Genomic DNA, 25,918 nt, shown 5'->3' on the forward strand with positions numbered 1-25,918 from the left:
TGATCCTAATAATAAATAATATTGTTATTACCAGTAGTACTATTGAATAATCGTTGCACAGCACGGACGTGTAGTGCTGCTACTTAAGCTTGTATGATACTAAGGAAGAAGAAGTTAAAAAACCCATTTATAAATCATGCAACTATTGATACTATCCTGAGTATTTTTTAAACAATGACAAGGGTCGGTTTACATGTTATGATCCCTTCTGTGGTTCAGGTTTTCTGCATCATTAAGAGTTCTTTGATTTCTATAACAGTTAAGAAGAAACAAACATCTCCTGGTACTTGAATAGCCATCTCTCATTAGGAATCATTGCTCCTTTTCCTATACCGTGACAGTGACACAGAGACAAGATATTGGATTCTGCTCAACCTGTTTTCAGGTCAATAATTGTGTCTTTATTTCCTGTCTTACAAAAAAGAAGAACAAGAAAGAAAGAAAAAATATATATACAACAACCTGAGACTGACCTCAGGACCCACACTGACCTCGTCTCCAAGATGGTGCCAAATCTAAACAAGAAATATGAAGTTCATGGCTAGAGATGAATATTGCATGGATTTATTTCTATTAAACAGAGGGAACTGAAAGAAGTATGAGAAGTATTATGATATGAAATATTGCCTCTTTGTAGTCTCCTGGGTGCTATCCTGCACATAATTCTCATAGGGGTCCAGATATGTTGACCTGTGCAGCTGTATTGATGAATGATATTAACCCTTTTTTGGTGGGGTGGGCTGGGGGGGCTTTGTCAACCCTTTGATGGATCAAACAAATTAAAGGAAACAGCAACCCAAAACGTTTTGCGTCTTAATTCTGTAACATTGCACCAGCATCATGCCTTGTCTCACCAAGATATCCTGTGCACCACCCATCAAACGAAACACCGCAGAAGCTTTGCGGTGTACATTGGAGACCTCTTGTGGTTAAACTGAAATCCAAATGGACAGTGGACTGGACACCACCCACACACAGTTTGCTTGGTAGTTAAACCCAGATGTACTGTAGTATTGTATTAATAGGTCTTCTGATGCATTCATGTGTCTATCTCTCCATAAATACTTTTGAGCCTAGTTTCATGTATTGCAGTGGTTTTCAACCCTTTTCATATCAAAAGACCCATTGTTTATTCTGCATTTGAGCCATGGATGACCATTTGATGATGATTAGCCTCTCAGACCCAAGACCTTTGTTTGTTATGTTATGTTGGATAAGCTTTTGTCCACAATTCTATACGTTATTGATGTTGGTACCATAGGAGAGATAACTGCTCAAACAAAATAGCAATTCTTCTATATTCTTATTAATTAAGTATTGCAGGTGTTTAACAATAATTTAACTCTTCGGAGAACAACTTTGGTTTCATTTTACACTGTCAAGAAATAAGATCTAATAGGGGTCCATAATGTCCATTTGGTTTTTACACTGTAAAAGAGTTAAAGATCTATAAAGGTCCATTTGGTTATCAACTGTCCATCATTTAGCTGGAGACCACCTGGCACCCCCTCAAGGACCACTGGTGGTTCCCGGACCACTGGTTGAGAACATCGGTTGAGTCATAACATAGGCCTACTCCTATCTACTATATTACTTTTTCGGAGAAGATGGAACAATATAAATTATTTATTCTGATTTTACTAGGCCTATCAAAGTATTCTGTGGTCATTCTGATCAAAAACTCAACCAAAAATGTAATATAGGCTAATATTGTCGCATTGTCGGATATGCCCAATCATATTCCAATGTAAAGTTAGTCATGCTTCCCCTTGAATTAATTATTTCCCACCAGGCCACCACCGTTATAAAAGAGTAGGCCTACATTGTGCAATGTGCATATTGTGTTCACCTGTCTATCATTTGACTCCATGTAATGATCTGCATACACTAAAGTTGTCAAATAGTGGAGTAAACGTACAATATTGTCATATGAGAGTTAGTGGAGACTGTGGAACAAAAGTAAAAGTATCATTTGGAAATACTCAATTAAAGTAGGCTATGTGTGTTTGAGAGAGAGAGAGGGAGGGAGATAGAGAGAGAGAGAGAGACACACACACACACACACACACACACACACACACACACACACACACACACACACACACATAATTAGTGCTCTGACGAAGGCTCTTAGCCGCCGCTTTGGAGCCGCCTTCGCCGCCTTCCGAAGACCTGCCTGCCGCCGCACGCAGCACCGACAGCAGGGGCCGAGGCAGCCTGCTTCCCGGACACAGAACCAGGCTCAAGCGGCAGCAACTCACCGACAGCAGCGGGGAATACACTGCATGCTTTTATGACAGGCTGCAGCCGACATGCTACTTTTATTGACCTTCAGAAAGAGAAATATCCACACAAGAGAGAAGAGACCCCTTGAACTTGAACGTGGTTGTGACACAAGGTGGAGTTCAAGAGCTAATGCTGTTACTAAAGTGCACGAACTTTATGACGTTATACTAGACCTTTTGAGTAATTATGTCACGAATCTAGGTCCATCATGTGAAGAAGCAAATGCATTGTTAACTAGGATACAAACAAGGAAGTTTGTTTTCCTTCTCGTTCTCTTTAAAAACCTGTTTTCTAGTTCTGATGCAGCAACCAATGGCCTGCAGTCTAAAAAGACTACTGTACCAGACGCTATAGATTTAATTGATGGTCTCAAAAGACAGCTGTCAGCGATTAGGTGTGATGAAAATAGCTTGAAAGGATATAAAAGCATCCTGACCGAAACAAATGCTTTATGTGCCGAACATGCTATTGTAAAGTGTGATAGATATGCAGTTAGTACAGCTCGAAAATGCTTTGTTCCCTCTAAATTCAAAGATAGTATCATTACCACTACCCTGGGAAAACAATCAAGAGTCCAATGTGAAAAGGATTTACGCATCATTTTAAACCAGATCGTAGGCTCTTATGGTGTCATGACGTCTGCTAGTGTATTCTTAGCAACTCCCCGTGCTGCTAATGTAACTGATGCTGATGTAACTGAAATGGTAGAAACTCTCAATGTCTCTGGCAGTGTTTTGGGTGTTGCTGCAGTTAAAGAACATGAGCTTGCTTTATTTATGACTCACCTTGATATCAAAGAAAGCAAGGGAGCCAAATGTAACACACTGCTTAAGGTTTTAATTTGGATGTGTGCCCTGCAAATTGAAACGTGTCACTATTTGGGCATATTGTTTGCCTTGTTTGTAATGCTGTGCTTTTTGAGAATAAAAATCCATGCATTAAATATACTTGAATATTGTTTTTATTTATTTATTCACTTTAACGTATTTAAAATGGAAAATGTGTTTTTTATGGGCGCCCCCCCCCCCTCCCCTCCCCTGGGGGGTGGGCTTCTCGATGGGGGGGGGGTAGGGGGGGGGGGGCACCTCGTTGGCATTTCGGCTGGCATTTCGCCTATCCTGACCCTCATTCCTGGGTACGCCCCTGACACACACACACACACACACACACACACACACACACACACACACACACACACACACACACACACACACACACACATGCACGCACGCACAAGCCTTTGGATCTGATTGGCCTATCGAATCGGTACTACATATCCCAGAGGCCATAGCGTGTCTAAGCCGCTCCGCTCCCATTGGTCCAAATCCCTCCAACAACACAAGAGGCAGACATGAGACGGTGTTGTTCTATTCAGTGTTCAGATACACAGAGCAGAGCAGCAGAAATGTGTTGCTCACAGCCTCACACACTGCTCTTCACTTCACTCTCGTCCCGCCCAGGAGCAGAAGGACTTCTACAGTGCGAGCAGAGTAGTCGTCCGATGTCAGGTTGTTGCTGTTGAAGGCTGGGATGTTTGCTTGAAGGAGTCCTCTGTCCTCCATGCAGCGTAGTCTAGTGTGCATTCTGATCCCGTGTGCTGTGGCTGTGCTGGGGCACTATGTGTGGTTGACATACCGAACCACTGGAACCACAACCACCAAGGAGGAGCAGGAGACACAACATTCTGGTACTATCTGTCTCTGTGTGTGTGTGTTGGGAGTGGTGGAAGAAAGTGCTCACCTTCTATCGTTAAGTAAAAGTGTCAATATAGGTCTACTTTGTTACAAGCTAAAGTCCAGTATTCCAAATTTACTTGAGTAAAAGTGTTGGCATCAAAATGTACTTCAAAGTACCAAAAGTAAGAGTACTAACATGTTTGAAAATAGCAGATATACATTCTTGTAGATCTGCTAGATTCAAACAGACTATGTACAAAATTGGGCTAGAGTGGTTCATGACTGTAGACCTACAGTATGTTTTATAATATAATAATTTATATTTGAAAAGTGACTAGTAACTAATTTTCAAATAAATGTAGTTGAGTAAAAGTACAATATTTGCCTCTGAGATGTTAGTGGAGTAGAAGTAAAAATATTGGAAATTGGAAATACTCAAGTAAAGTAAATACCTCAATGTTAAGTACAGTAAAGTAAATGTACTTAGTTACTTTACACCACTGGCTTTATCATGATCATCGCCCTCACACGCATCCTGGATCCAAGGAGTTGACTTTGCTTTCGATAACGGTCTTTGGATCTTTGGGTTTTAGTTGTGAACAGTAAATGCAATGCAATGTTAGCCTTCCATCCACAAAGATTACTGTAAGAAATGTTGTTCTTTCAATAGTTAATGCTGGGCCCTGGGGCGTTGCTGGTCAATTGCTTTGGCTTCTCTTACAACCAAAATTAGACTAGCCTACTGTCTTGTCTATAAAGCCATTATAACATATAGGTATATAAATATATGACACATTATCCTACCTTTTGATAAAATTCATTATTTGCTATGACCCGTTAATAGCATGCCTGCTTGAGAAGATGCACAACAGATATTTACATCTCACCAGTGTGTTTTGGCGGATCTTTGGTTTTGTTCATATTTTCAGATAACTATGACGTTTTGGTGGGAGTGCTGTCAGCCCGACATCACCATGACCTCCGACAAGCGATAAGAGAGACCTGGCTGGGATATCTGAAAAACCACCCTCACTTCCAACACAGGTCATAGCCTGCTTACTACACTGCAGTACCTTTTCCTCTTTGTACATAAGAACATTTGCCAAAAAATAGCAGATCTACAAGCTCACAACGCGTTGCGTTGCGACACGTTGTAAGTTTTTTAGATCGGCTATTTTTTGGCAAAGACATTTGATAGAGAGTGAAAAAAGAATGTATCGAGTATGTATATTATAGTACCTTTTACCAATTATAGAGGGTTTAAGTGGTATATGCAGCTCGGCAAATAAAAGGTGAATTGATCCCAGTGCATGACGGAGGACGATATCACAATAAATTAAATCTCCACGATACGATTATCATGTGTGTTTTCTATCGCGATAAATGATAATATCGCTTATCGTCCCATCCCTACAGATATGATGGCGTGATGGCGTTTAAGCAACCTCCCGTAACCATAGCAACGGGGTGTATGTAGCTGGATGGACAACAAGCTTTTTTGGGGAATAAGCCTCATCTCTTGTAATGCGATGTAACCTGAAGCCTGCAAAAGCTAGACGTGAATGGAATTGTTTTACTGCTTACGTATGTCGTCCAGGGTGGGGGTGAAGTTTATCGTGGGTGAGCATGGATGCCCCGTCCCAGAGGAGGACCGACTGGACCCGTACTCCTGCTCTTTGCTGAACCTCACAGAACCAGGTAATGACCAGGTCTGATTTCTCTCTCTCTCTCCGTCGCAGCAAACAGCTGTCGACATCACATTGCACAAGTACTGATATTCAAGCTGAGAAAAAAAAACATGTCACATCGTTGCAGTGTTTTCTCAAACATTTTCATGTCAACGACCCCCACATTGTACGTATTTGTCTGTGGCAGTGTTAATTTTGACAGCAAATTCAGATTTAGTCTTCTTAGTCTTTTGAATAACACACATTTAGTTTCAGTCTTACTACAATAGTATTTAGTCTTTTGAAATAGTTTAGTCTTAGTCTAGTCTTTGTCGACTAAATATTATCACAATCTCAATCTTGGTCAACTAAATTAACACTGGTCTGTGGACTCCCATCTGAAAATATTTTGTGCCATGGACCCCCATACAAAAAACTAAAAAACAAAAAGATCTTCGGTCATTCAACCGATTTTGATGCTACATTATTCTAATTTTGTGTTTTTGGAAACGCCTCAAGGACCCCTGGGGGTCACCAGACCCCACTGTGAGAACCACTGCGCATTGAGCCGTAACAATATGTGTTCAACAACAAGATAGACCAGCGTTCACTGCACTTGGTGATCCTAAAATGTAATAGCTTTGAGAGAGAGAGCTGCTGCTTATAGAATGGTTTTCCTGGGTGTACATACAGTACATACATCAATACTGCAGAGAGCGTAGTCTATAACAGGAGAGGAGTCAAGAGAATGAAAATAATGGAGGTTCGGAGAAGAGAAAAAAGGAACCTTATTCATGCTCGCCCACAACTCAAGGACACTGTTCAGTTCCCATTGATACCCAAGGCCACAGAAAAAACATCTTTCTCCCATGACGCTTGTGCTGCTAACATAACGGTTGATTTGCAGTTTCCAGTCATTTCTGATTTCTTAATTAAAACAGCATGCAGTTTAATGTGGACAACCGCTTTAACTGGCCCTAATATTCTCTTCCATACATGAACAGCTTATCCATTACAAAACAATGTGTATTTTAACACTTTGGTTGGACAATTAATTCTGCTGCCTACATGTAAAGCAAATCATTGTTCATCCAAATAGGTGTCTTTTTGGAGTTACTTTGCTATTATTTTCCCCAAAGCCCTTTTTTCTATACTGCACCGTTAACCCATTTAGGCCTAGAATTATTGACTGCTTTAACTATTGAAAAATAGCAGATCTACAAGTGCGAGCTTGTAGATCTGCTATTTTAGAAAAATCATGAAAATGTGTGCACATTTTTGAATATCTAATTTTTAAAGTGAACATTTGTAACTCAAATATTTGCCTCTGAGGGGTCCCTGATAAAAAATATTTTGAGACGGGGGTCGGCGGTCAAATACATATAATTCTAGGGGTCCTTGACATGAAAGAGTTTGAGAACCACTGAAGTAGAAACATGTGTTTTTTAAAAAACATTAGAAGGATTTAGAAGGCACTTATAGAATCGGAATTTTGGGAGGATTAGTATAAGGTGTTATACTGTATGTCTTATGAGACTATCTCTCTCAACCTCTTGAACCCTAGCATACCTATTCTGGGCATGTCGTAATAAGCCAAATCTACAAGCTCACGGTGCTGTGAGAGATCTGGTGCCGAATTAAAAAGGACCCCTGGGGGGACCACGGTTGACAAAGTATAAGACGATAAAATGTAGCTAAGGTCTTAATTCTAGATTGAGGTCAACAGATGATAAATACATCAATTGTAATGTATTGAATACAAATTTGACTGCAGATAATTTCATAGCTTTGTATAGATATCCATCGAAAATGATGGGGACCGACAAGGCATCACTCCAAGAATTGTCAAAACAAAGTACAAAAAACATCTAATTTCCTTGCTGAAGTGTTTATTTTACAGACACAAGAAAAGACATGCTTGCTGATTGATTAGTTTCAGGCAGCGTAGATTAGCTTTTTGCGGGCTGTGTCAATAAGCTAATTGGTTTTTCTGATTTAGTTTTTCATATTATAAATATTTGGGTAGTGGTGTGTGTGTTATTCATCTGAGAGTGACATCTTTATTTATATTTATCAGTGAAGAACTGAATAAAGCCCAAGTTTGTGTTGGTGTCTGATCATTTTAAGTGCTGTTTTTGCTACCCAAAATTGAGTACACGTTTAATTTGCCTCTGTCAGTTATTGAATGAATTGGTATAATCAAAATGGCCTATGCCAAGAAAAGCACTCAGAGATTCCATACTTGGTAAGCAAAAAGGAAAAACAGCACTTCAGTAAAAGCATCTCCATGATTATCAGTGAATGCACTGAAAGAAACATTTGATGGCCTCTTGCTGTCTCTTCCAATTATTCTCCCTCCCTCCCTTTCTGTAATTGTCTTTTTGTTTAGGAGTGAACAGTAGAAAGGATCTTGTGAGGAAAGCTCACTTTTAACAGCCCTGTACTTTCCATTGATCTCCTGGGTAATAAACTGCTCTTTTGTAATTAAGAAAGTAAAGAAACCACGCTGACAAATGGAGGCAGGCTTTGAAGACTTGCATCCCCAAGAACCAGCTTCCCAAAATGCTGATGATGTAGCTTCTTTAATAGAGCATGCAAAAAAATAAGAATGCATGCCTTTGTCTTCTGAGAATGGTGTCTCGTCTCCCACTCCTCTCATCAGCTAATCATTTCTGCTGTCAGCATGTTGGGATAACATTGAATTTGGTGCTTGTTGTTCAGTAAACCTCCACCGCTGCAGTGTTTTCGTTGACTAAAACTATGTTCGTCGACTACCTTTTTTCAGTGACAAACTAAATAAGAACTAAATAAAAACTAAGCTATGATGACTAATTTAGTCAACAAATAAAAACTAGACTAAAATGTTGGAGAGGGAATAGTGGAGAAGAGATGCAGTAGGCCATTTTACAGTATACGCTATTACGGTATATGTTTGGTTGCGCTCTGAAAATAGCAAATCTATAAGCTCACATCGGCTATTTTCAGCATGCAACCAAGTGTAAAATCAGCCATTACGAAGCAATCAAAGCGCACCAAAATAAAAATTTGACGACAAAATCAACTGTAGATTTAGTTGACTTAAATCTTATGATATTTAGTCGACTAAAACTAAAACATTTCAGATGACTAAAATGTGACTAAAAGAATTTCCTGTCGAAATCAACACTGCTCTCTTGTCAGTGGCAGAGCAGAGGACGGAGATTGAAGTGGTGAATGTGAGCGACCCGACGTGGCTGACCCCTGCCGAGGTGTCCTCCTTGGCCCTTGACTTCAAGGTCCTCCATCCGGTTGTGATCACCAGGCTGGGAGTGTTCCCCAGCGGCCCCGGACACGAGCTGCGGGGAAATGTGACGGTGAAGCTGCACCAACTGGACCAAGAGGTGACTGTTGCTCTTATTCCATTTCTCATAAGACACACGGCATGAATCGGCCCGGAGGTACTTTACGGAATGGCAATGCGCTTGTTCTGTTTACTGTTTATATCCAATTAGAGACAATGCCCTGCTCGGACTGTTGTTATTTAAAAGACGAATTGCTTGCGGTAAAACGACTCTCACCAAAGTGATTGGATGCAGTCCAGTGGGTTACAGTGTACTGTAGGTAGATCTAACAAGAGAAAATAAAACCTTGGCCAGTTTCACACCTCTCTGAGTGAAGACTGAGATACATATCCCTATGTGACATCGCCTTGTTTCACACCTCAGGTTTGTGCGAGCAAAGGCTCTGAGAGATGCAGTATACCCATATGTCAGTGGTTCCCAAACTTTTACAAGTCTGTAACTCCGACAGTGTACACAACATGGAACCAAATGACCCCGTAAGGGTACACTGTCAGAGTTAAGTGGAGACCTTAAAATTTGAAAGTTTGAGAAACACTGCCTTATGTGACACCAGAGACTGTGTTGTGTTGCAGGAGGCTGTGGTCACTGCCCGCTTCAGTGGCTCCAGCACAGGGACCATGGTGAACGGGGTGTGGTACAAGCCAGTGGAGCAGTTCATCTTACCCAAGGTCAGTTCTCCACATCAGGGGTCCTCAATGTTTTCAGGCCAAGGACCCCTTACTTGAAAGAGAGATCATGAAGCAGGGACCCCCACAACCTTTTCATAGATTCCATATAGTTTCATTGTTTGACGGCACAATCATCAGTGTATTTTGGGTTCATGTCAATTTGTGTTTTCAGATATGGGGGTCTGGGGGTCCTCCCCCAGAAAAAAATGTACATGGTAGATGTAATTTCCTGTGTACAATACCACTTGAACCGTCAATACTTAATAAACTTGACCTTTCACTCTGTACTTAGTCTGCTCTTTTTCCCCTCTACACCAAACCTCTTTGCCGAAAATAGCCGCTCTACAAGCTCGAGCTTGTAGATCTGCTATTTTTGGCTAAAGTTCTCAGAATATGGACACTAGGGTTCAAGTGTGCATGCATATAAAAAGGAGAAAAAAATGTTCTGTCACACAAAGATTTGGAGGACCCCCTGTAGTAACTATGAGGACCCCCTAGGGGTCCCAGACCCCCAGTTGAAGACCCTTGCTCCACATCCAGGTCATCTTTAATTGGGCAGGATGGCGCGACACACAACTCACCTCTCTCTTCTTTTCCAGGGCTTCGAGGGGACGCTGGTCTGGGAGAGTTTGGACACTGCTGGACTGACCACGGTCAACTCCTCCTGTGTGCAGCTCAATGACGGAGGAGGGGTTCTACAGATGTCCTCTGTGAGTGTTGTGGAGTTGGAATATAAAATATAAAGAGAATAATACAATTGAATTGAAATTTGTTTTCAAAAAGAGAGAAGAGCCATGGTTTTGTTTTTCAACCCACAGATCGAAGAAGGTATATTGCCTCACAGAAGTGCCCTTGGCTTTCCTGGTTTGGCTGGAGGGTTCACCTTCACTATCTATGGTCAGTTGAATTGAATGTTTTATTAGACAGAAATGCAAACAACACGAGTACAGTCACTTGTATATTATATTACACCAAAAACGTCCTTGTGGTCTTGTTTCCATTTGGGTCCTATGTATTCAATTCATCAACATAACATTAAAAAAATACCTTTTTATAAGAGTCCTGTGTCCGTTCTGAAAGTGATTCACTGTAAGAGAACATTAAAACAAGGACATTTTGTAATTTCCGAGATCATTTCTGTTTTTGCTCAGAGCACTTGCTTTCATGCCAAGTGGATTTATTTCCAACCCTCTGCCTGCTTCTGCAGTATTATTCTTTTAATGCCCCTTCAACTTCTATATTTCTGTGTTTGAGTTCATGTACAAAATGCAATCAGATAAAAAAAAAGGACCCAGTCCCAGACTGTAACCTTGTATCATTTTGTCAACTTTAGGTCTAGTGTTCAACTGCAATATAATAAATACCTTTAAAGTATTTTACAGATATTTTCCAACAATCACTTCAGTTACAACTGAGCTCCAGTGAAAAGGATCGACCTTTTCTTTGACGATGGCTAGCCAGAATTTACAAAATGAAATCCCTCAACTCTTAGTGCTCGTCAGGGTGGTGGGTTTCCCCAGTTAAAATATGATTATTTTGGGGGTTGCGGCCTGAAAAGGTTGAGAACCACTGATCTATCTGTCTGTGTGACCACCTCCTCCTTGTCCCTGTGTCCCAGACGTAGAGGGTCTTTCTGGGCTGCTAAAGGGCCGTGCCGCCCGGATGGAGCTCCACGCCTCCAGGCTGAAGCAGGAGAACCTGTCTCTGCAGCAGGAGAGCCTCCGGCACGGGGACATGGTGTTTGTAGACGTGGTGGACACCTACAGGAATGTGCCTTCCAAACTGCTCCAGTTCTATAAATGGTACACCCAACACAGCTTAATGAATCTTACCCGGCGACTCGAACGAACATTGCCTGGGCCTCGCAGGAAATCACCGAACCTGAAATGAAAATGTGCTGTTCATTTTAAAATGACTTGTCGGTCGCCTGAATAATTTGGCCAGAGAAATGGTACGGTCGTGGTTCATCAGGCAGCAAGTATGAAAACGATTGGAAGTGTATTATTTATTCTCTTAACACCTACCATTCTGTCTCACTGGCATTTGATAGTAAATCCTCCTATGAGTTGCTAGAGAGAAAGAAGAGGAGAAAAAAAAGGCTATTAATTAAGGTTGCAAATTCCTTCTCTTGGTAGGGCTGTGGGAAATGCTGACTTTAACCTTCTCCTGAAGACAGATGATGATTGTTATATCGATGTGGACGCTGTATTAATGAAGATAGACCACAAGGGCCTCAAGCGCAGCAATTTCTGGTGGGGGAAGTAAGTACAGCGTACAGTATCTCATTGACCCATCTGTCTGAACATGTTGACGTTGTGTATTGCAGTTCCTCCATTCAGTTTGTTGCTGTCCAAAAGTTCTGAACACATGTGCATGCTGTGCCTGGTTAAAATAAACATGGGCTGTAGTGATGATGACACAGGATTTCCCCTGTAACTAGTTTCAGACAGAGCTGGGCGGTGGATCGCATAGGGAAGTGGCAGGAACTGGAGTATGCCAGTCCGGCCTATCCAGCGTTTGCGTGTGGCTCGGGGTATGTGGTTTCCCGTGACCTGATCCAGTGGCTGGCCACCAATGCAGAGAAACTCAAGGCCTATCAGGTAAGGATGGTACCCGCTATCAGGGACGTGCTGGCCATTGGGAAAAGTGGGACAACTCCCGAACGGCCGGTTCATTCCCGGCCGGTCCAGGCCGGCCATTAGGAAAAAATTAAACTGTTTGCACAAAAGTAAAAATTAAACTGTTTTCACTAAAGTAGTGAAAACAGCAGATCTACAAGCACACAACGCCTCGCACCCGCGAGGCGTGTGCTTGTAGATCGGCTGTTTTCACTAGTTTAAATCATTTTTAAAATGATAAATAAGGACATACAAGGTTTCCACCCGACAACGATGAAATATAACTCTGTTATTGGCCCACTGGCCTGTCACTTTGTCACAAATCTTTGAGTAGCAGCAGCGCTATAGATAGAGATCTCTCTCTATAGCGCGCAATGAGGGCCTCTCCAGCTCGTTTTCCCGGGCTGAATCAGGGGCCCAGCACGTCCCTGCCCACTATTTAACAGTGGTGTAAAGTATCCAATCCAATCCAATTCAAACAAAGTACACTCAAGTACTGTACTTGAGTACAATTTTGAGTTACCTTTACTTTACTGGAGTATTTCCAATTTTCTATAAGAGTACTTTTACTTCTAACCCACTACATCTCAGAGGCAAATATTGTACTTTTACTCCAGAACAAATAGATCTGCCATTTTCAAAATATTTTCTATGCATTTTAGACATTTGAAAACTTGTGAAATGGGACATTCTGCATAATGAGTGCTTTCTACTTTTGGTACTTTAATTAAATACATTCTGATAACAATAACTTTTGTATGTTTACTTGAGTAAAAATGTAATTCCGGACTTTTACTTGTAACAGAGTATTTCTACAATGCAGTATTGATCCTTTTACTTAAAGATGCAGTGCCATGATTTATTCCCCCCCTAAAACAGGTATTGTGATTATACTAGGAGGATTTTTTCCAAAAGACGGTACAGAAAGAGTTAAAATTAGGTTTTTATGTGGCCACACCCACCAGTTCTTTAAGTATGCCTGGTTGTTCAGGTGGGTGGTGACCCAGCTGAAGTTAGCCACACCCACAGTGTTGGCTGAATGGTAAAAGGGGAGGGGATGATTATATGATGTCATTTAATCACTGTTTTTGGATCGGCGCTTTTGACCCACAACGTGTCAGCCTCCAGGAAGATATACAAAATACAAAGGGAATACATAATTGCTCATAACAACCACACCGTCGAATGAAGTACTGTCAACCTCATAGACACATGAAAACCAGAAAAAGAACAAAACTATGGCACCACCTCTTTAAGTAAAACATTTGAGTACTTTTTTCACCACTGCTATTAAATAATGATGACGCAAAACAGACCACATAAATGTCAGAGTGATAACTGGGTACCTTGGTTGTCGCAGGGGGAAGATGTGAGCATGGGCATATGGATGGCTGCTGTTGGACCACACAAATATCAGGTAAAGGAAGCCCAGGAAAAATAAATCACCTGTTGGACTAGCAGTTCTGACAGTGATCTTCCATAATCATAGGTGATAATACGAAGCACTTGGAACATTGTGGCCAATTTGGAATGACTGTTACACTGTGTGAGTTATTACGCATTATTGGTTGCATGACCATTGTGCTATATGCACATTTAAAATCCTGTGTAAAAACGAACCAATAGCGCAAGGGTCTTCAACGGACCCCAAGGGGGTCCTCAGAGGTACTACATCGGATCCTCCAAATCTTTGTGTGATAGAAACTTTGTTCCCCTTTTTTATATGCATGCACTTGAACCCTATAATCCGTAGTCTGAGAACTTTAGCCAAAAATAGCAGATCTACAAGCTCACAACGCCTTGCGCTATTTTCGGCAAAGAGGTGTGGTGTAGAGGGGAAAAAGAGCAGAGCAAGTACAGAGTGAAAGGTCAAGTTTATTAATTGACGGTTGAAGTGGTTAAATATCTGAAAACACAAATTGACATGAATCCAAAATACACTGATGACTGTGCTATCAAACGATGAAACTATATGGAATCTATGAAAAGGTTGCGGGGGTCCCTTCATCTCTCTCTCAACTAAGGGTTCCTTTGCCTGAAAACCCTTGCAATAGTGAATAGGCCTTCCAGGTTGAGTGCAGAGTGAGATAACAGCCTGAGTGTTTTGCTCCCCTGAGGTGGCGTGTTTAAAACCTTCAGAAATCCAATTCATACTGTAGTTATCAAAGTTGATTTAATTAAGAACATAAACAGCGGAAATAATGATAGATAGAAAGAATATACACTGGGGAAGGATTCAAAATCATGCCGAACTAGAAGCAGTGCTCTTCCGAGCACAGGTCTCCACCAGGCCGTGTGTCCTGGTGGTGCTACTTTATAATAGGCCAATGTAAAAAGGGTGGCATATGTTCTTCACCATAGATCTTTCATGGAAATCGGACGCTGCATGCATGATTTGAAGCATTGTGTTCCAAAAATGTGTTTTGCTAAAGTCTACCTGCTGGTGGCGCTATAACAGGCCAATGTGAAAAAAGGTAGCATTTGTTCCTTGACCTAGTGGGAATTTCTGTGGCAAATTTCACTGTAATCGCAAGCTGCGTTGATGATTTGAAGCATTTTGTTCAAAAACGGAGCAATCCTGCAAACTTTGGAAGCTAATATTAGCCAATCAGGATGGAATATGAAATATCAGACGGATCGGACTTGATCACATGACTATAGAGATACTGTGTACCGATTTGTGTGATTTTTGCATAAAATCTCAAGGAGTAATATCCAAAAATGTGTTTTACATAAGTCGGCCCAAAGGTGGCGCTATAAAAGGCTGATGTGAAAAATGCAGGGCAAAGGTTTATCCTTAGCCTCTAGGGAGTGCGCTTACAAAGTTTGAAACTGATCGGTGGAGTTATAGGTAAAACCACAAATCGGCCTGTTATAGCGCCACCATGAGGCTGATTTAAAAAAAATTAAGTGGCATTTCTTCCTCGGCCTAGTGGGAACGTATGTGCGCGATTTCATGATAATTGCACTTTGCGTTTGGGATTTGAGGCATTTTGTTCAAAACGTCTCAATCCTACAAACTTTGGAAGCCAATCTTAGCCAATCAGGATGGAATATGCAAAATCGGACAGATCCGTGTCGATCACATGACTGTCGAGATACTGCCTACCGATTTGTAGGATTTTTGGACAAAATCTGTAAGAGTAGTGCACAGAAATGTGTCTTGCGAACATCGGCCACTAGGTGGCGCTAGAAAAAGCCCATTTGAAAGATTTAGGGCAGAGGTTCTAGATTGGCATCCAGGGAATGTGTGTGCTCACTTTGGCAGCGACCGGGACAACGGTGACTGTGATTAGCTGCACACAAACTGCGAGGACGCACGGACGGACGCACGGACGGACGGACACACGGACGGACGGACACACGGACGGACGGAGGGGAAAACATACTCTCCCCCAAGCCTTTGGCTGGTGGAGACAACAACCCGAAGATGGCGTGCAGGGACTATGGGAGCACAATGACAGCATGGAGGATGACAGGAACAGCACACATTGTAGATTAGCGAACTAAAGCAATAATTCAAAACGTTCAAAGAAGAAATCAAATGTGATACGAGGGGAGAGTTAGTCAAAACGTGAATAAGCAGCTTATGAACAATATGCAAGCTATACAGCCAAGAGAAAATGGATGAGATGGCAACACAAATCGATAATATAGAAAGGTGTAGTGCAGAGGCTAATGTTGCCATTCACTGTACAGGATCAGCAGAAACTAGAGGACAAGTTGAATGACTTGGAATCAAGAGCCAGACAAAATAATCTTTGTATTGATGGTGTGGCAGAGGGCACAGAGTCCATATCAGTGACAGTTTGTGGATCAGTTGTTCTGAACTGAACCTACACGCTCCAGTGACATTGATCTACAGATACAATGCGCCCACACACAGAGTCCTGGCACAGAAGCCGAGCCCTAACCTCCCGTCTGAGATCTATTCTAGTCAACTTTCAGCAATTAGAAGTGATTATACAAAAATCACTTGGATTTGAGAAACCTCTCCCAGAATTAATTGATGAAGAAGACCTAGCAGAATTAAAAAGGCAGAAGCAGATGCATTACCTAGACAAATTAAGAGGTCCCTGTCTCTGAAAGTAACTACTGAACCTTATTATTTTGCCCTCCTACAACCTCCTTTCTGTTCAATTAGTTAGTTATTAATTTCATTCATGAATGTGTTTTCTTTGATGTAACATGACAATACAGTGAATTTTCTTATGCTCTGTACTATTATTCTAGGATGCTGGCTGGCTGTGTGAAAAGGAGTGTTACCTAGACATGCTGTCATCCCCTCAGCACACTGCTGAAGAGCTGCGGATCCTCTGGGCCAGGAAGAGGGCTTGTGGAGACCCATGTGGCTGTCATTAAGACACATTGTTTCAACAGCTAGCCCAGACAATTGCGGGTAAAACACAATGGACACTGGTTAACTTCTTTGTTTATCTGGTTCTTTTAATCACCTAAAACGTAGTGTATACTTCATTGACTGGTGTCCCCCCAGGGGTCTATACCCCCAACCCTTTTCCCTCTACTTGAAATATTTTTGCCGAAAATAGCCAATCTACAAGCTTATAGATCTGCTATTTTCATCGAATGGTCACCTATTTTTGCTGAATGTTGGCATATATGACATACCCAGAATGGGTTTTATGTGGTTAAAGTCTCAATCTGAGATGCTTTTGGAGATGATCAACATTGTTAAACACAGACAAATAGATTTTTGAAGATTAGGTCTAGTTTTAAAATCGAAAGTCTTCAAGAAGTTCATATTACACCTCCACTCCCAATGCAGGTCCCTTTTGCAATGATAACAAAATAACACCACGGTCATGAAACATAATAACGTTTTTTTGCCAATCAGTGGCACAGGCAGAGCTAACGGCATTGTCAAGCCTTATGCCGGAACCGACAATGTTATAGACAAAACAGATGTCGGTGAGGTTGTTCTAAATCGATTAAAAGTACCAATTACTTTGAACAAATGCCTTCAAAGCAGAGTGCTGTTCGGATTTCAAAGGGGAGATGGTTTTGCATCTGTGTTGACTTAAAAGGATGTTAGATTCAGGCAGATATGTTGGACTCTAGCGATTGATTAGGGAAAATCAAATCCCCTATCCCCATGGAAATAAGTTGGTGTGGAGACGGTGTCAGTCACTGAAGATGAAAAAGCTATGTAATGAGTTGACAGTTCTGCCTGATATGAAACACTTTTTTAACCACTTATGCCCTATAAATGTAAAATAGACGATTTACAAGCTCAAAGTGTTTGTAGAGCTTGTACAGCTTGCCATCTTTAAAACATGTTCAGCTGTCACATACTGTCTGTCCTTGAATCATCTGCGCAGTCAATAAATATGGGAATGAAAAAATACCACTGTCTATCTGAAATAAACATCAGGCAAACACATTCAGAAGACAGTCCTCTCAGCGATAAACTTGAATTTTGATTGTGGATTGTGTGCTTTTTTTAATAGTGTTTTAGCAGTTATTTGAATATACTGTGACAGGAATGGAAGAGGGGTGGGCTTAGGTGCAATATCATTGTAAATGTTGTTCACGCTTGGTGAAACAAGGAAGACAGAAATATATGACTAAGCAAACTCGATGCCATGGTTAGTGAAGTGTGGTAATGCCAAAAGATATATGGCTTGAAAGTGAGATGCTGGCATTTTAAAGATTGATGACATTTTACATTTGGTCTTTGCTGTATTTTGTAAATTGTTCTCTTACGCTTTCCATCCTCTTCACTGTTTGTATGTAGATTTATGACAAGTTTTCACACCAACACAGGGTTTGTAAAATGTACTGTAACTATCATTGTGGAAATAGTGGCTTTGCCTTAATGTACTTGTTAGGTGTGTGATACATCATGTTAACAATTTGTGATATCAAGACACATTTTGAGAGTGGTGGACAAATCATTGTATTTCCAACATGAGGTTTTTGAACACAACTGAACGGTGCACAAGTCCTCGACTATTAGCACTGGTTTTATGAAACCCCTTCAAGGGGCAATAAAAGACACCTCGCAGAGACTAAATGTTCCTTTTGATACTTATTTTCTGACAAGGTTATCTAAAGTGAAACTGTGTTTATGTTTATTAGACAGACTTGCATCTACTGCTGATTTCTATTCTGTGTGCTGCCGTTTTATTCTAGCTGCACTTTGAGAGTCGGCTACTTTCTCAGTCAGATGGTGTTGTGCAGTCTGCAATGCACTACCACAGGAACACAGTCAGCAAAGAGAACACGATCACACTCTGTTAGAAATGTCAGTTTTTCTCTACTTCAAAGGTAAGCCAGAGCACTTTGATGTCTGTTAGTGATAGTTTTATTAAGACTGTGGGTTGGACACCTTTGGAATGTTAAGCGGGAGCCAAATTGATCCGTGACTCCATATCAATCACTGGGTACAAAGAAGTCTTGCCATTGGTTACATACCAAGTAGCAGTTCTATTGAAAGGTTTATGTGCGGCAAATATAACCAGTATTATAACAAGCTTTTCCCATTTTCATTCACTGCTGCAAAGGTCTGTTTTATTATGGGCCGTGGGAAATGATGAAAGATTATGCAGAGTCTGATCACAAATATAAAAGTATACAAGTAATTGGTCCACTTAGAAAAACAAAAAAGTTTGGCATTCTCCCAGGGTTATAGTTGAAATGCCTTCATTTTAAATTACCATGTTCAAGGTTGAACAAGCACTTGTTCAACCTTGTTTTTGTTTTGTTTTTTTAACTGGATTCATTATTTTTCTCCTTCCAAAGTGCACCTCCCACCACCTTTTTATCACCTTATGGTTTACTGTGTGGACAGGCAGTTCTCTTCTCACCCTTTTCCGTAATCTCTGCATATAATTTGTTTTTATTTAGGGGATTGTGACCTCAACAAATGTAAGCAATCCTTCCCTGTAGTTAACCTGACATCCATGCACACACCTGACTCTCTGTCTCTCTCTCTCCCTCTTACTTTATCACATCCTCTGTCATCCTCTCTTTCACTGAACAGCATGATAATAAGGCCATATCCTAATCTGTGTCACTTGTATAGATAAGGAAGGAAAGCAGTTTGCTCCCTGTCAGCCATTTTCTATGATTTGTCTGAAATCGATGCTTTCCGTTACGCCTTTGAAAGAAAAGCATGAACACACCAGAATTTCATCTTTTTTGCCATGTCAGGTGTCTTTGATAACTAAGTGCTGTAAAGGTATTGTCACACACTGTAAACCCTTGCTGAAAATGATGCTAATATTTGCAGTTCCAGATCCAAATCCTCTGCCTCTTCTCATCTAACTCGAGCCGATTCTATACATTCTGTAGGCTACATATACTGTATGTATGTATATAATCACATACACATGCACACACTATACACAGAATATCAAACATACCGTAGCCTACTTTTCCACACAAGTGCAAACTTTTTGTTTGTTTTTACGAGACCCTGTTTTCGTTTGCCATGTAGGTGTGAGCCTCGGAACGCAGCAGTGCATAAAGATTCATTTTGATAAAGGCGAGGTTGATGAGATGTGAAAAATATCAAAAACGGTTTGAGATAGATATTATTATTATGCTGTCTGACTTTGAGAGAGTGGTCAAGGTTCATGAATACCGATTGAACTGTCCTGGACCATAAGTTGTTACATGAAATTATTGTTGTTGCCTTCAGCAAGGCTCTATCTGATAGATTACATTGATCTCCTCTATTGTAGCCGTGTATAATGGCCATTTATTGTCTCCACCAGCCGAAGGCTGAGGGAGAGTATGTTTTCCCCTCCGTCCGTCCGTCCGTCCGTCCGTCCGTCCGTCCGTGCGTCCGTGCGTCCGTCCGTGCGTCCGTGCGTGCGTCCTCGCAGTTTGTGAACAGCTAATCTCAGTCACCGTTGGCCCGATCGCTGCCAAACTGAGCACACACACTCCCTGGATGCCAATCTAGAACCTCTGCCCCACATTTTTCAAATCAGCCTCATGGTGGCGCTATAACAGGCCGATTTGTGTGGCCTGGTTGTTACCAGCTAATCTCCGGCGCCGTTGGCCCGATCGCTGCCAAACTGAGCACACACACTCCCTGGATGCTAATTCAGAAACTCTGCCCCACATTTTTTAAATCAGCCTCATGGTGGCGCTATAACAGGCCGATTTGTGTGGCCTGGTGGAGACCTGTGCTCGGAAGAGCACTGCTTCTAGTTTTTCTTTGTTTTCTTATCGACAAAGCAAGTGTTCCAAATCTGTGCAATATTACTCTGTCTCATCCATTGTCTTTCTTCACTACGGATGCTATCAGTGCCTCCCTGGTCTGTTTATTGTATTTACACATTGATAAAACACTGACAAAATGAGGAAAATATGACACTTTTTAGAAAAGGCTCAAGGTTGGTGACAGGTGCGTACGAGTGCATATATTCAGAAGGAGATCTCTGATAGTGACATCAAAGAAATGGACCTGCACAAAAGATGTCAATATTTTACAAATTTCTGACAGTGTGCAGGTACTTTTCTTTGATGTCACTATCAGAGATCTCCTTCTGAAAATATGACACTGAAATGGTACAACACATACACACATGCAGGAAGACTCAATCTAAGCGACACGTGCAGTGAGTACATTAGGTTTCAGAGTAGATAGTACTGGCCCAGATCCTTGAAACAGGAGCTCCAGTTTAGAGTTTGCTCATCACTGAACATTACGGGCTGCTGTCAATCATCTCTCATTCTCAACGTGTGTGTGTGTGTGTGTGTGTGTGTGTGTGTGTGTGTGTGTGTGTGTGTGTGTGTGTGTGTGTGTGTGTGTGTGTGTGTGTGTATGTGTGTGTGTGTGTGTGTGTGTGAGAGAGAGAGAGAGAGCTAAAACGAGAAGGGAATCATTTATTCATGAAAACTAGGATCCCTGTCTGATTATGATTCATAGGAATGAGTTATTATTATAAGCATTCAGCTATTGTACTGGTGTGGCAGCATTTTGATTCCCAGTTTTAAACCACACCACAACTTTTTCTGATTTACATGCAAATCACAATATTTTTACTGGGGTATGTGGCATGACCTCTGTATTCTAACATTTGCAAAACAAATCTGTTTAGCATCTGAAACGGTTATTCAGATAAAGGTCAAGTGCAAGATTGTTGGCTGGGTCTGGTCTCCGCTGATAGATGGTATTATAATTGCACTCTTACAGACCACTCTTTGAGAAAGGTGATGGTAGGACAAAGACAAGTGATGAGAATGCCAAATGAGTTATATTGAGTTTCATAAGGCCACTTGAACCGTGTTGCCCTCTTTGATGCGGTAACATGGGACAGAATTACTGCAGTAGTGCTTGTGAGGCGATAATGACCTCATATTATTGAACCATAACTATACCGACTTTCTGCTGCAACTGTGGCATGAACCTGATCATCTGTTCAATAATGAGATGCTCATAGACCACTCAACCACTTGATGTAACTTGACCCAATTCTCTGTATGACAATGTTGTAGTCATTTAAAATTTCGCTTTGTATGGTTGGTTGGCCTTGGAGAAGTCAATTTTATGCACAATTACTTGTTTCTGGAAGTCTGTCAAAACAGTTCCATGTAAAGAATTTACTGTTATTTAGGAAGTCATAATGGCAGAGGTATTCATTGTCCCAGGAGCTCTAAGGGACAATGTCGTTTTTGAGCGGTGGTCACAACGCTCCTATACGTGGCCGTGTGTGTGGGTCTGTCTGTCTGTCTGCGTGTCTGTCTGTCTGTCTGTCTGTCTGTAGCCTGCAGTAACCTTTTCTGACCACACATGTTAAGGGAGGGGCGCTGTTGTTCAGGCCAGGCCAGACCAGGCACACACACACACACACACACGCACACACACACACACACACACACACACACACACACACACACAGGGGGGGGGGGGGGAACCACCGCTCAGTTCACACGGGTGTGATTTTTAAAGAAGGGTACCCCTGGAGAAAAATAGGGGAGGGTCATGCCTTTCTAATTTTAGTCCAAGGGAGGGTCAGCAGATTTTTTTCGAGTCCAAGGGGAGGGTCATACCATTTTTTATGGTATGAAATAGTCCGTTTTTATATGCAGATAATATCGACCATCCCTAATAACTGCTATTTTCCCCCCCAATTATCATCAACAAGGGCCATCATCTTTGGCCTATTTGACAATTAGCTGGGAGGGAATTTGGCCGAAATCGTGGTCGCGATTTCGGCCAAAGGTTAGCATATTCAGAATCCATATTAGTCCAGTCATTATATGAAAAAACCTCAAACAAATTGCAATAGTAGCAAACTCAACTGATTTTGTATCCTCATTATGTCCTTAGTGAGGGAAAAAAAGTCCCAAGGAATCCCATCGGGGCAAAGTTTTGAAAACGACCTACCTACCTTCACTTACTATACACTACAATATAAAGGAAAAAATGACTGAAAAAAAATCTGCTTTAAGTGGGATGTGAGGGGTCAAACTAGGGGTTTTTAATTATTCTGAATCCATTGCAAGCATTTGTTTTGCATGAAAAACATTCCTTGGGCTAAAAACGGACCCCAAAAGACTGTGAAAATTGATGACTCATCACTAAACCATCGTTTTGAGTGGCCATTTCTTGCCCAAGGAATGTTTTTCGTGCAAAACAAATGATTGCAATGGATTCAGAATAATTAAAAACCCCTAGTTTGACCCCTCATATCCCACTTAAAGCAGATTGTTTTTTCAGTCATTTTTTCCTTTATCCACGAGTTTCCTACGCCCCATAGTGCATTGCGCAAACGTCTGCATCGATCTTCCGCCGCCCATTTACAAGCTCACAACGGGTTGCATCTGCGACGCGACGTGAGCTTGTATGTCTGCTGTTAAACCCGGAAGTTTGGTCCTGATAGTCTCCAGTAAACTCCCGCGGAAACTTGTGGATATTGTAGTGTACTAGAAGTTTGCGGCCCTTCGGGCCGCAAAAGTCTAGAGTTCAGGCCGCTGCGCGGCCTTCACCGCCATGTTGCGGCAAAAAAAATTTTTTGGAGAAAAAAATTTAAGTTTGGGCCTAATTGTGTTATTATTATTACTATAATAGGCCTGCCAATGTTTTATTTTCATTACCGTAAATCACCAATTAATCGCCCGGTGGCAAACTGCCGCCGGGTCCCATATATCCGCCCGGGGTCTGACCCCATTTTGCGCAATAAACACCTGTTTCAAATAAGCGCAAGGTTCATATAAGCGCCAGGGCCGTTATTTGCAATTAATATTATCCTTATTATGTTTTATGTAAGAGCCCGGGCTATTATTTGTTTGGTTGTTTGGTATTATTTGCTATTTATTTAACTTAACTGGTCATTTATGTTGCATGGCAGTGGTGCGCTGAAAACAGCAAATCTACAAGCTCACAGCAGTGCTGTGACAGCACGTTGCAACGCACCGCACTCGCTGTGCGTTGCTACGGGTCATATGTTGCATGACGGTCACGGTGGAGTGCGCCGAAAACAGCAAATCTACAAGCTCACAGCCCTGTGGACAGACACTTCTAAGCCAAATGTATAGGCTATATATGGTGCCCAGCCCAGTGCTGCGCTCCCATGACGCGCAGGACGCACTGTGCGTCGGGGAACAGATTGTAAAGGACACCAAAAAAAGAGAGAGGAAAAAAAGAAAAGGAGTCTGCTGCTCTCTGCGTACTGACCATCATTCATTACTGTCTAAAACGTTGCTACAATGCAAAGTTTGCGTGAGTATAGGCTACTTTAAACGTTGTGATGGAGAAAGACTGGCCAATATAAAGACCAGCTGGATCAGAATGACTCATTACCTACTGTTGCTGCCTCTTGTTATCCAGTCCGCATTTTGAAGAAGTAATCCATTATTTTGAGGTGCAAGGGGAATGCAGAAAGCTTAATCATAATGCAATACCATAATGGTTTAATGTGAGGATGGAGCTGTTCAGTGGTCATGTCAGCGAGTCCAGTCCAGCACCAGCTGCTAGGACTTCTGCGCTAATTGGGACCTAGATGGTCTTTGCTGGCATGCGGTAATAGATTATTTTGGAGAAAGATTCCCTTAGTATAAATATAGTATATATATTTTTTAAAAAGGCTTTCATACACTCTTGATATTTTTTAAATGAGGTTTGGTCTAATAGATCGCAATGTGCTATTTTCTGGGTGTTCATAACAATTATAATAATAATTATTATTATTATAACATTTATTATAACATTTAGATTATTATTACTATTATATAGTTTGAGAAAGAAAAATTTACCAAATAATGGCCCAGTGCTGGCCAGTGCCAAAATAAATAAAAGCCTGTTACCAATAGCCGCCTGGTCCCTTTTAAGCGCCCGGGGTCCGACCCCATTTTGCGAAATAAACGCCCGGGCTACTAATTGGTGATTTACGGTATTTCTGTAATGTTACATGCTTTTCTTTTCATGTCTAATGCCTTTTACAGGCTTAACAAGGTATTGTGACCTTATGTCTTTGAACTCTAGGTTAGATTGACCCAGGTCCTGTTGACCTAGGTCACCATCTTTTCAACCTGCTGTACAGCTTTGATCAGGGCTCATACGCCACACCTTTGTGATTTAGCAGTGTATAAAAGGAGCTGCTTTTGCCAGTGGACTTTCTTTTACCTGTTGGGACCTTGTGGAAGCTTTGTGTGTGAGTACACTTAGACTGTATTTCATTTCATGTTTATGTGATGATGTTTGGTTAAAAAGAAAACATTTCATGTAACTTTATTATTTCATTGTAAGCTTTGCAAGTTAAAAACACTTTGTATCGTGCTGGTTAAAAACATTTGTGTTTGATAACAAATAATTGTAGATCGGCTATTTTTGCATTATGTCATTTGAGAATCTGATTTTCTCTTTTTTGATTCTTTTCAGTTTCACACTTCTGCCTTTATTAAACGGGCATACCGTGTATGTTCAAAATGAAGAGGAGTGTTTGTGCTATGTGTCGATGAGTATACGCATACGTACTTAGGTGCCATAATAGTGAAAACACAGCATCTCATCGGGGTCTACACACATCGGGGTCTTCCTCGCAATCAAGACAACTACTCTTCATCAGTTTTCCAACTCAACCCAAGCTATAAGATGGATGCTACTCCACACACAGAGGAACAGCAGACAGCTCCTGGAGCAAACGAGACACTTGTTACAAGGTCAGTAGCCAGCATTTCAAGCTCAAGGAAATCATCTGCTTCTGTGGCAGCAGCTAAAGCACGGGCTAAAGTATTGGCCGCACGCGCCCGCACATCTTATGTTGAGGAAGAAAACAAGCTGTTATTAGAGAAAGCTCGGATTGATTTACAGAAAGCTCGAATAGATGCAGATATTAAAAGACTGAACCACAACAAAGACATTGCTGCAGCAGAAGCGGAGGCTGAAGTTCTTGAGGAATTGGACAGATCCTCCAGACACTCAGGAGGCTCTAGAGCATCAGGCATTTCTGCGCTTCCATCCCAATCTGCACAAGAAAGAACCAGTGATTACGTTGAATGTCATTCCAAGGTTACCGATAGCGAAGTCATTGAAGAAAATGTATTCTCAGAGAATGAGTTCTCTGATTCTGTGCATCTACAGCTTCAGCAGCACAGTTCTGCTCCATTCAATAGTCCTTCTCAGCAACTCAGTTCTTCTGCATTCAATACTGCTCCTCAGCAACTTGGTTATTCTGCATTCGATGG

The 25,918-nt window shown here is 41.4% G+C and overlaps 1 protein-coding gene across 1 annotated transcript; it reads left to right on the forward strand.

Annotated features, from left to right (window-relative positions):
* The first annotated feature begins 3,682 nt into the window (after nt 1–3,682).
* b3galnt2 (beta-1,3-N-acetylgalactosaminyltransferase 2) lies at nt 3,683–18,060 on the forward strand. The gene is made up of 12 exons (XM_080739975.1): nt 3,683–3,973; nt 4,892–5,006; nt 5,560–5,660; nt 8,810–9,009; nt 9,543–9,638; nt 10,238–10,348; nt 10,457–10,535; nt 11,257–11,440; nt 11,774–11,899; nt 12,079–12,238; nt 13,617–13,673; nt 16,490–18,060. The coding sequence occupies exons 1-12, from the start codon at nt 3,847–3,849 to the stop codon at nt 16,616–16,618; spliced, it is 1,485 nt and encodes a 494-aa protein (XP_080596101.1). The 5' UTR covers nt 3,683–3,846; the 3' UTR covers nt 16,619–18,060.
* The last annotated feature ends 7,858 nt before the right edge of the window (nt 18,061–25,918 follow it).

Source organism: Nannobrachium achirus, assembly GCF_963921795.1.
Source record: "Nannobrachium achirus genome assembly, chromosome: 13".
Lineage (NCBI taxonomy): Eukaryota > Metazoa > Chordata > Actinopteri > Myctophiformes > Myctophidae > Nannobrachium > Nannobrachium achirus.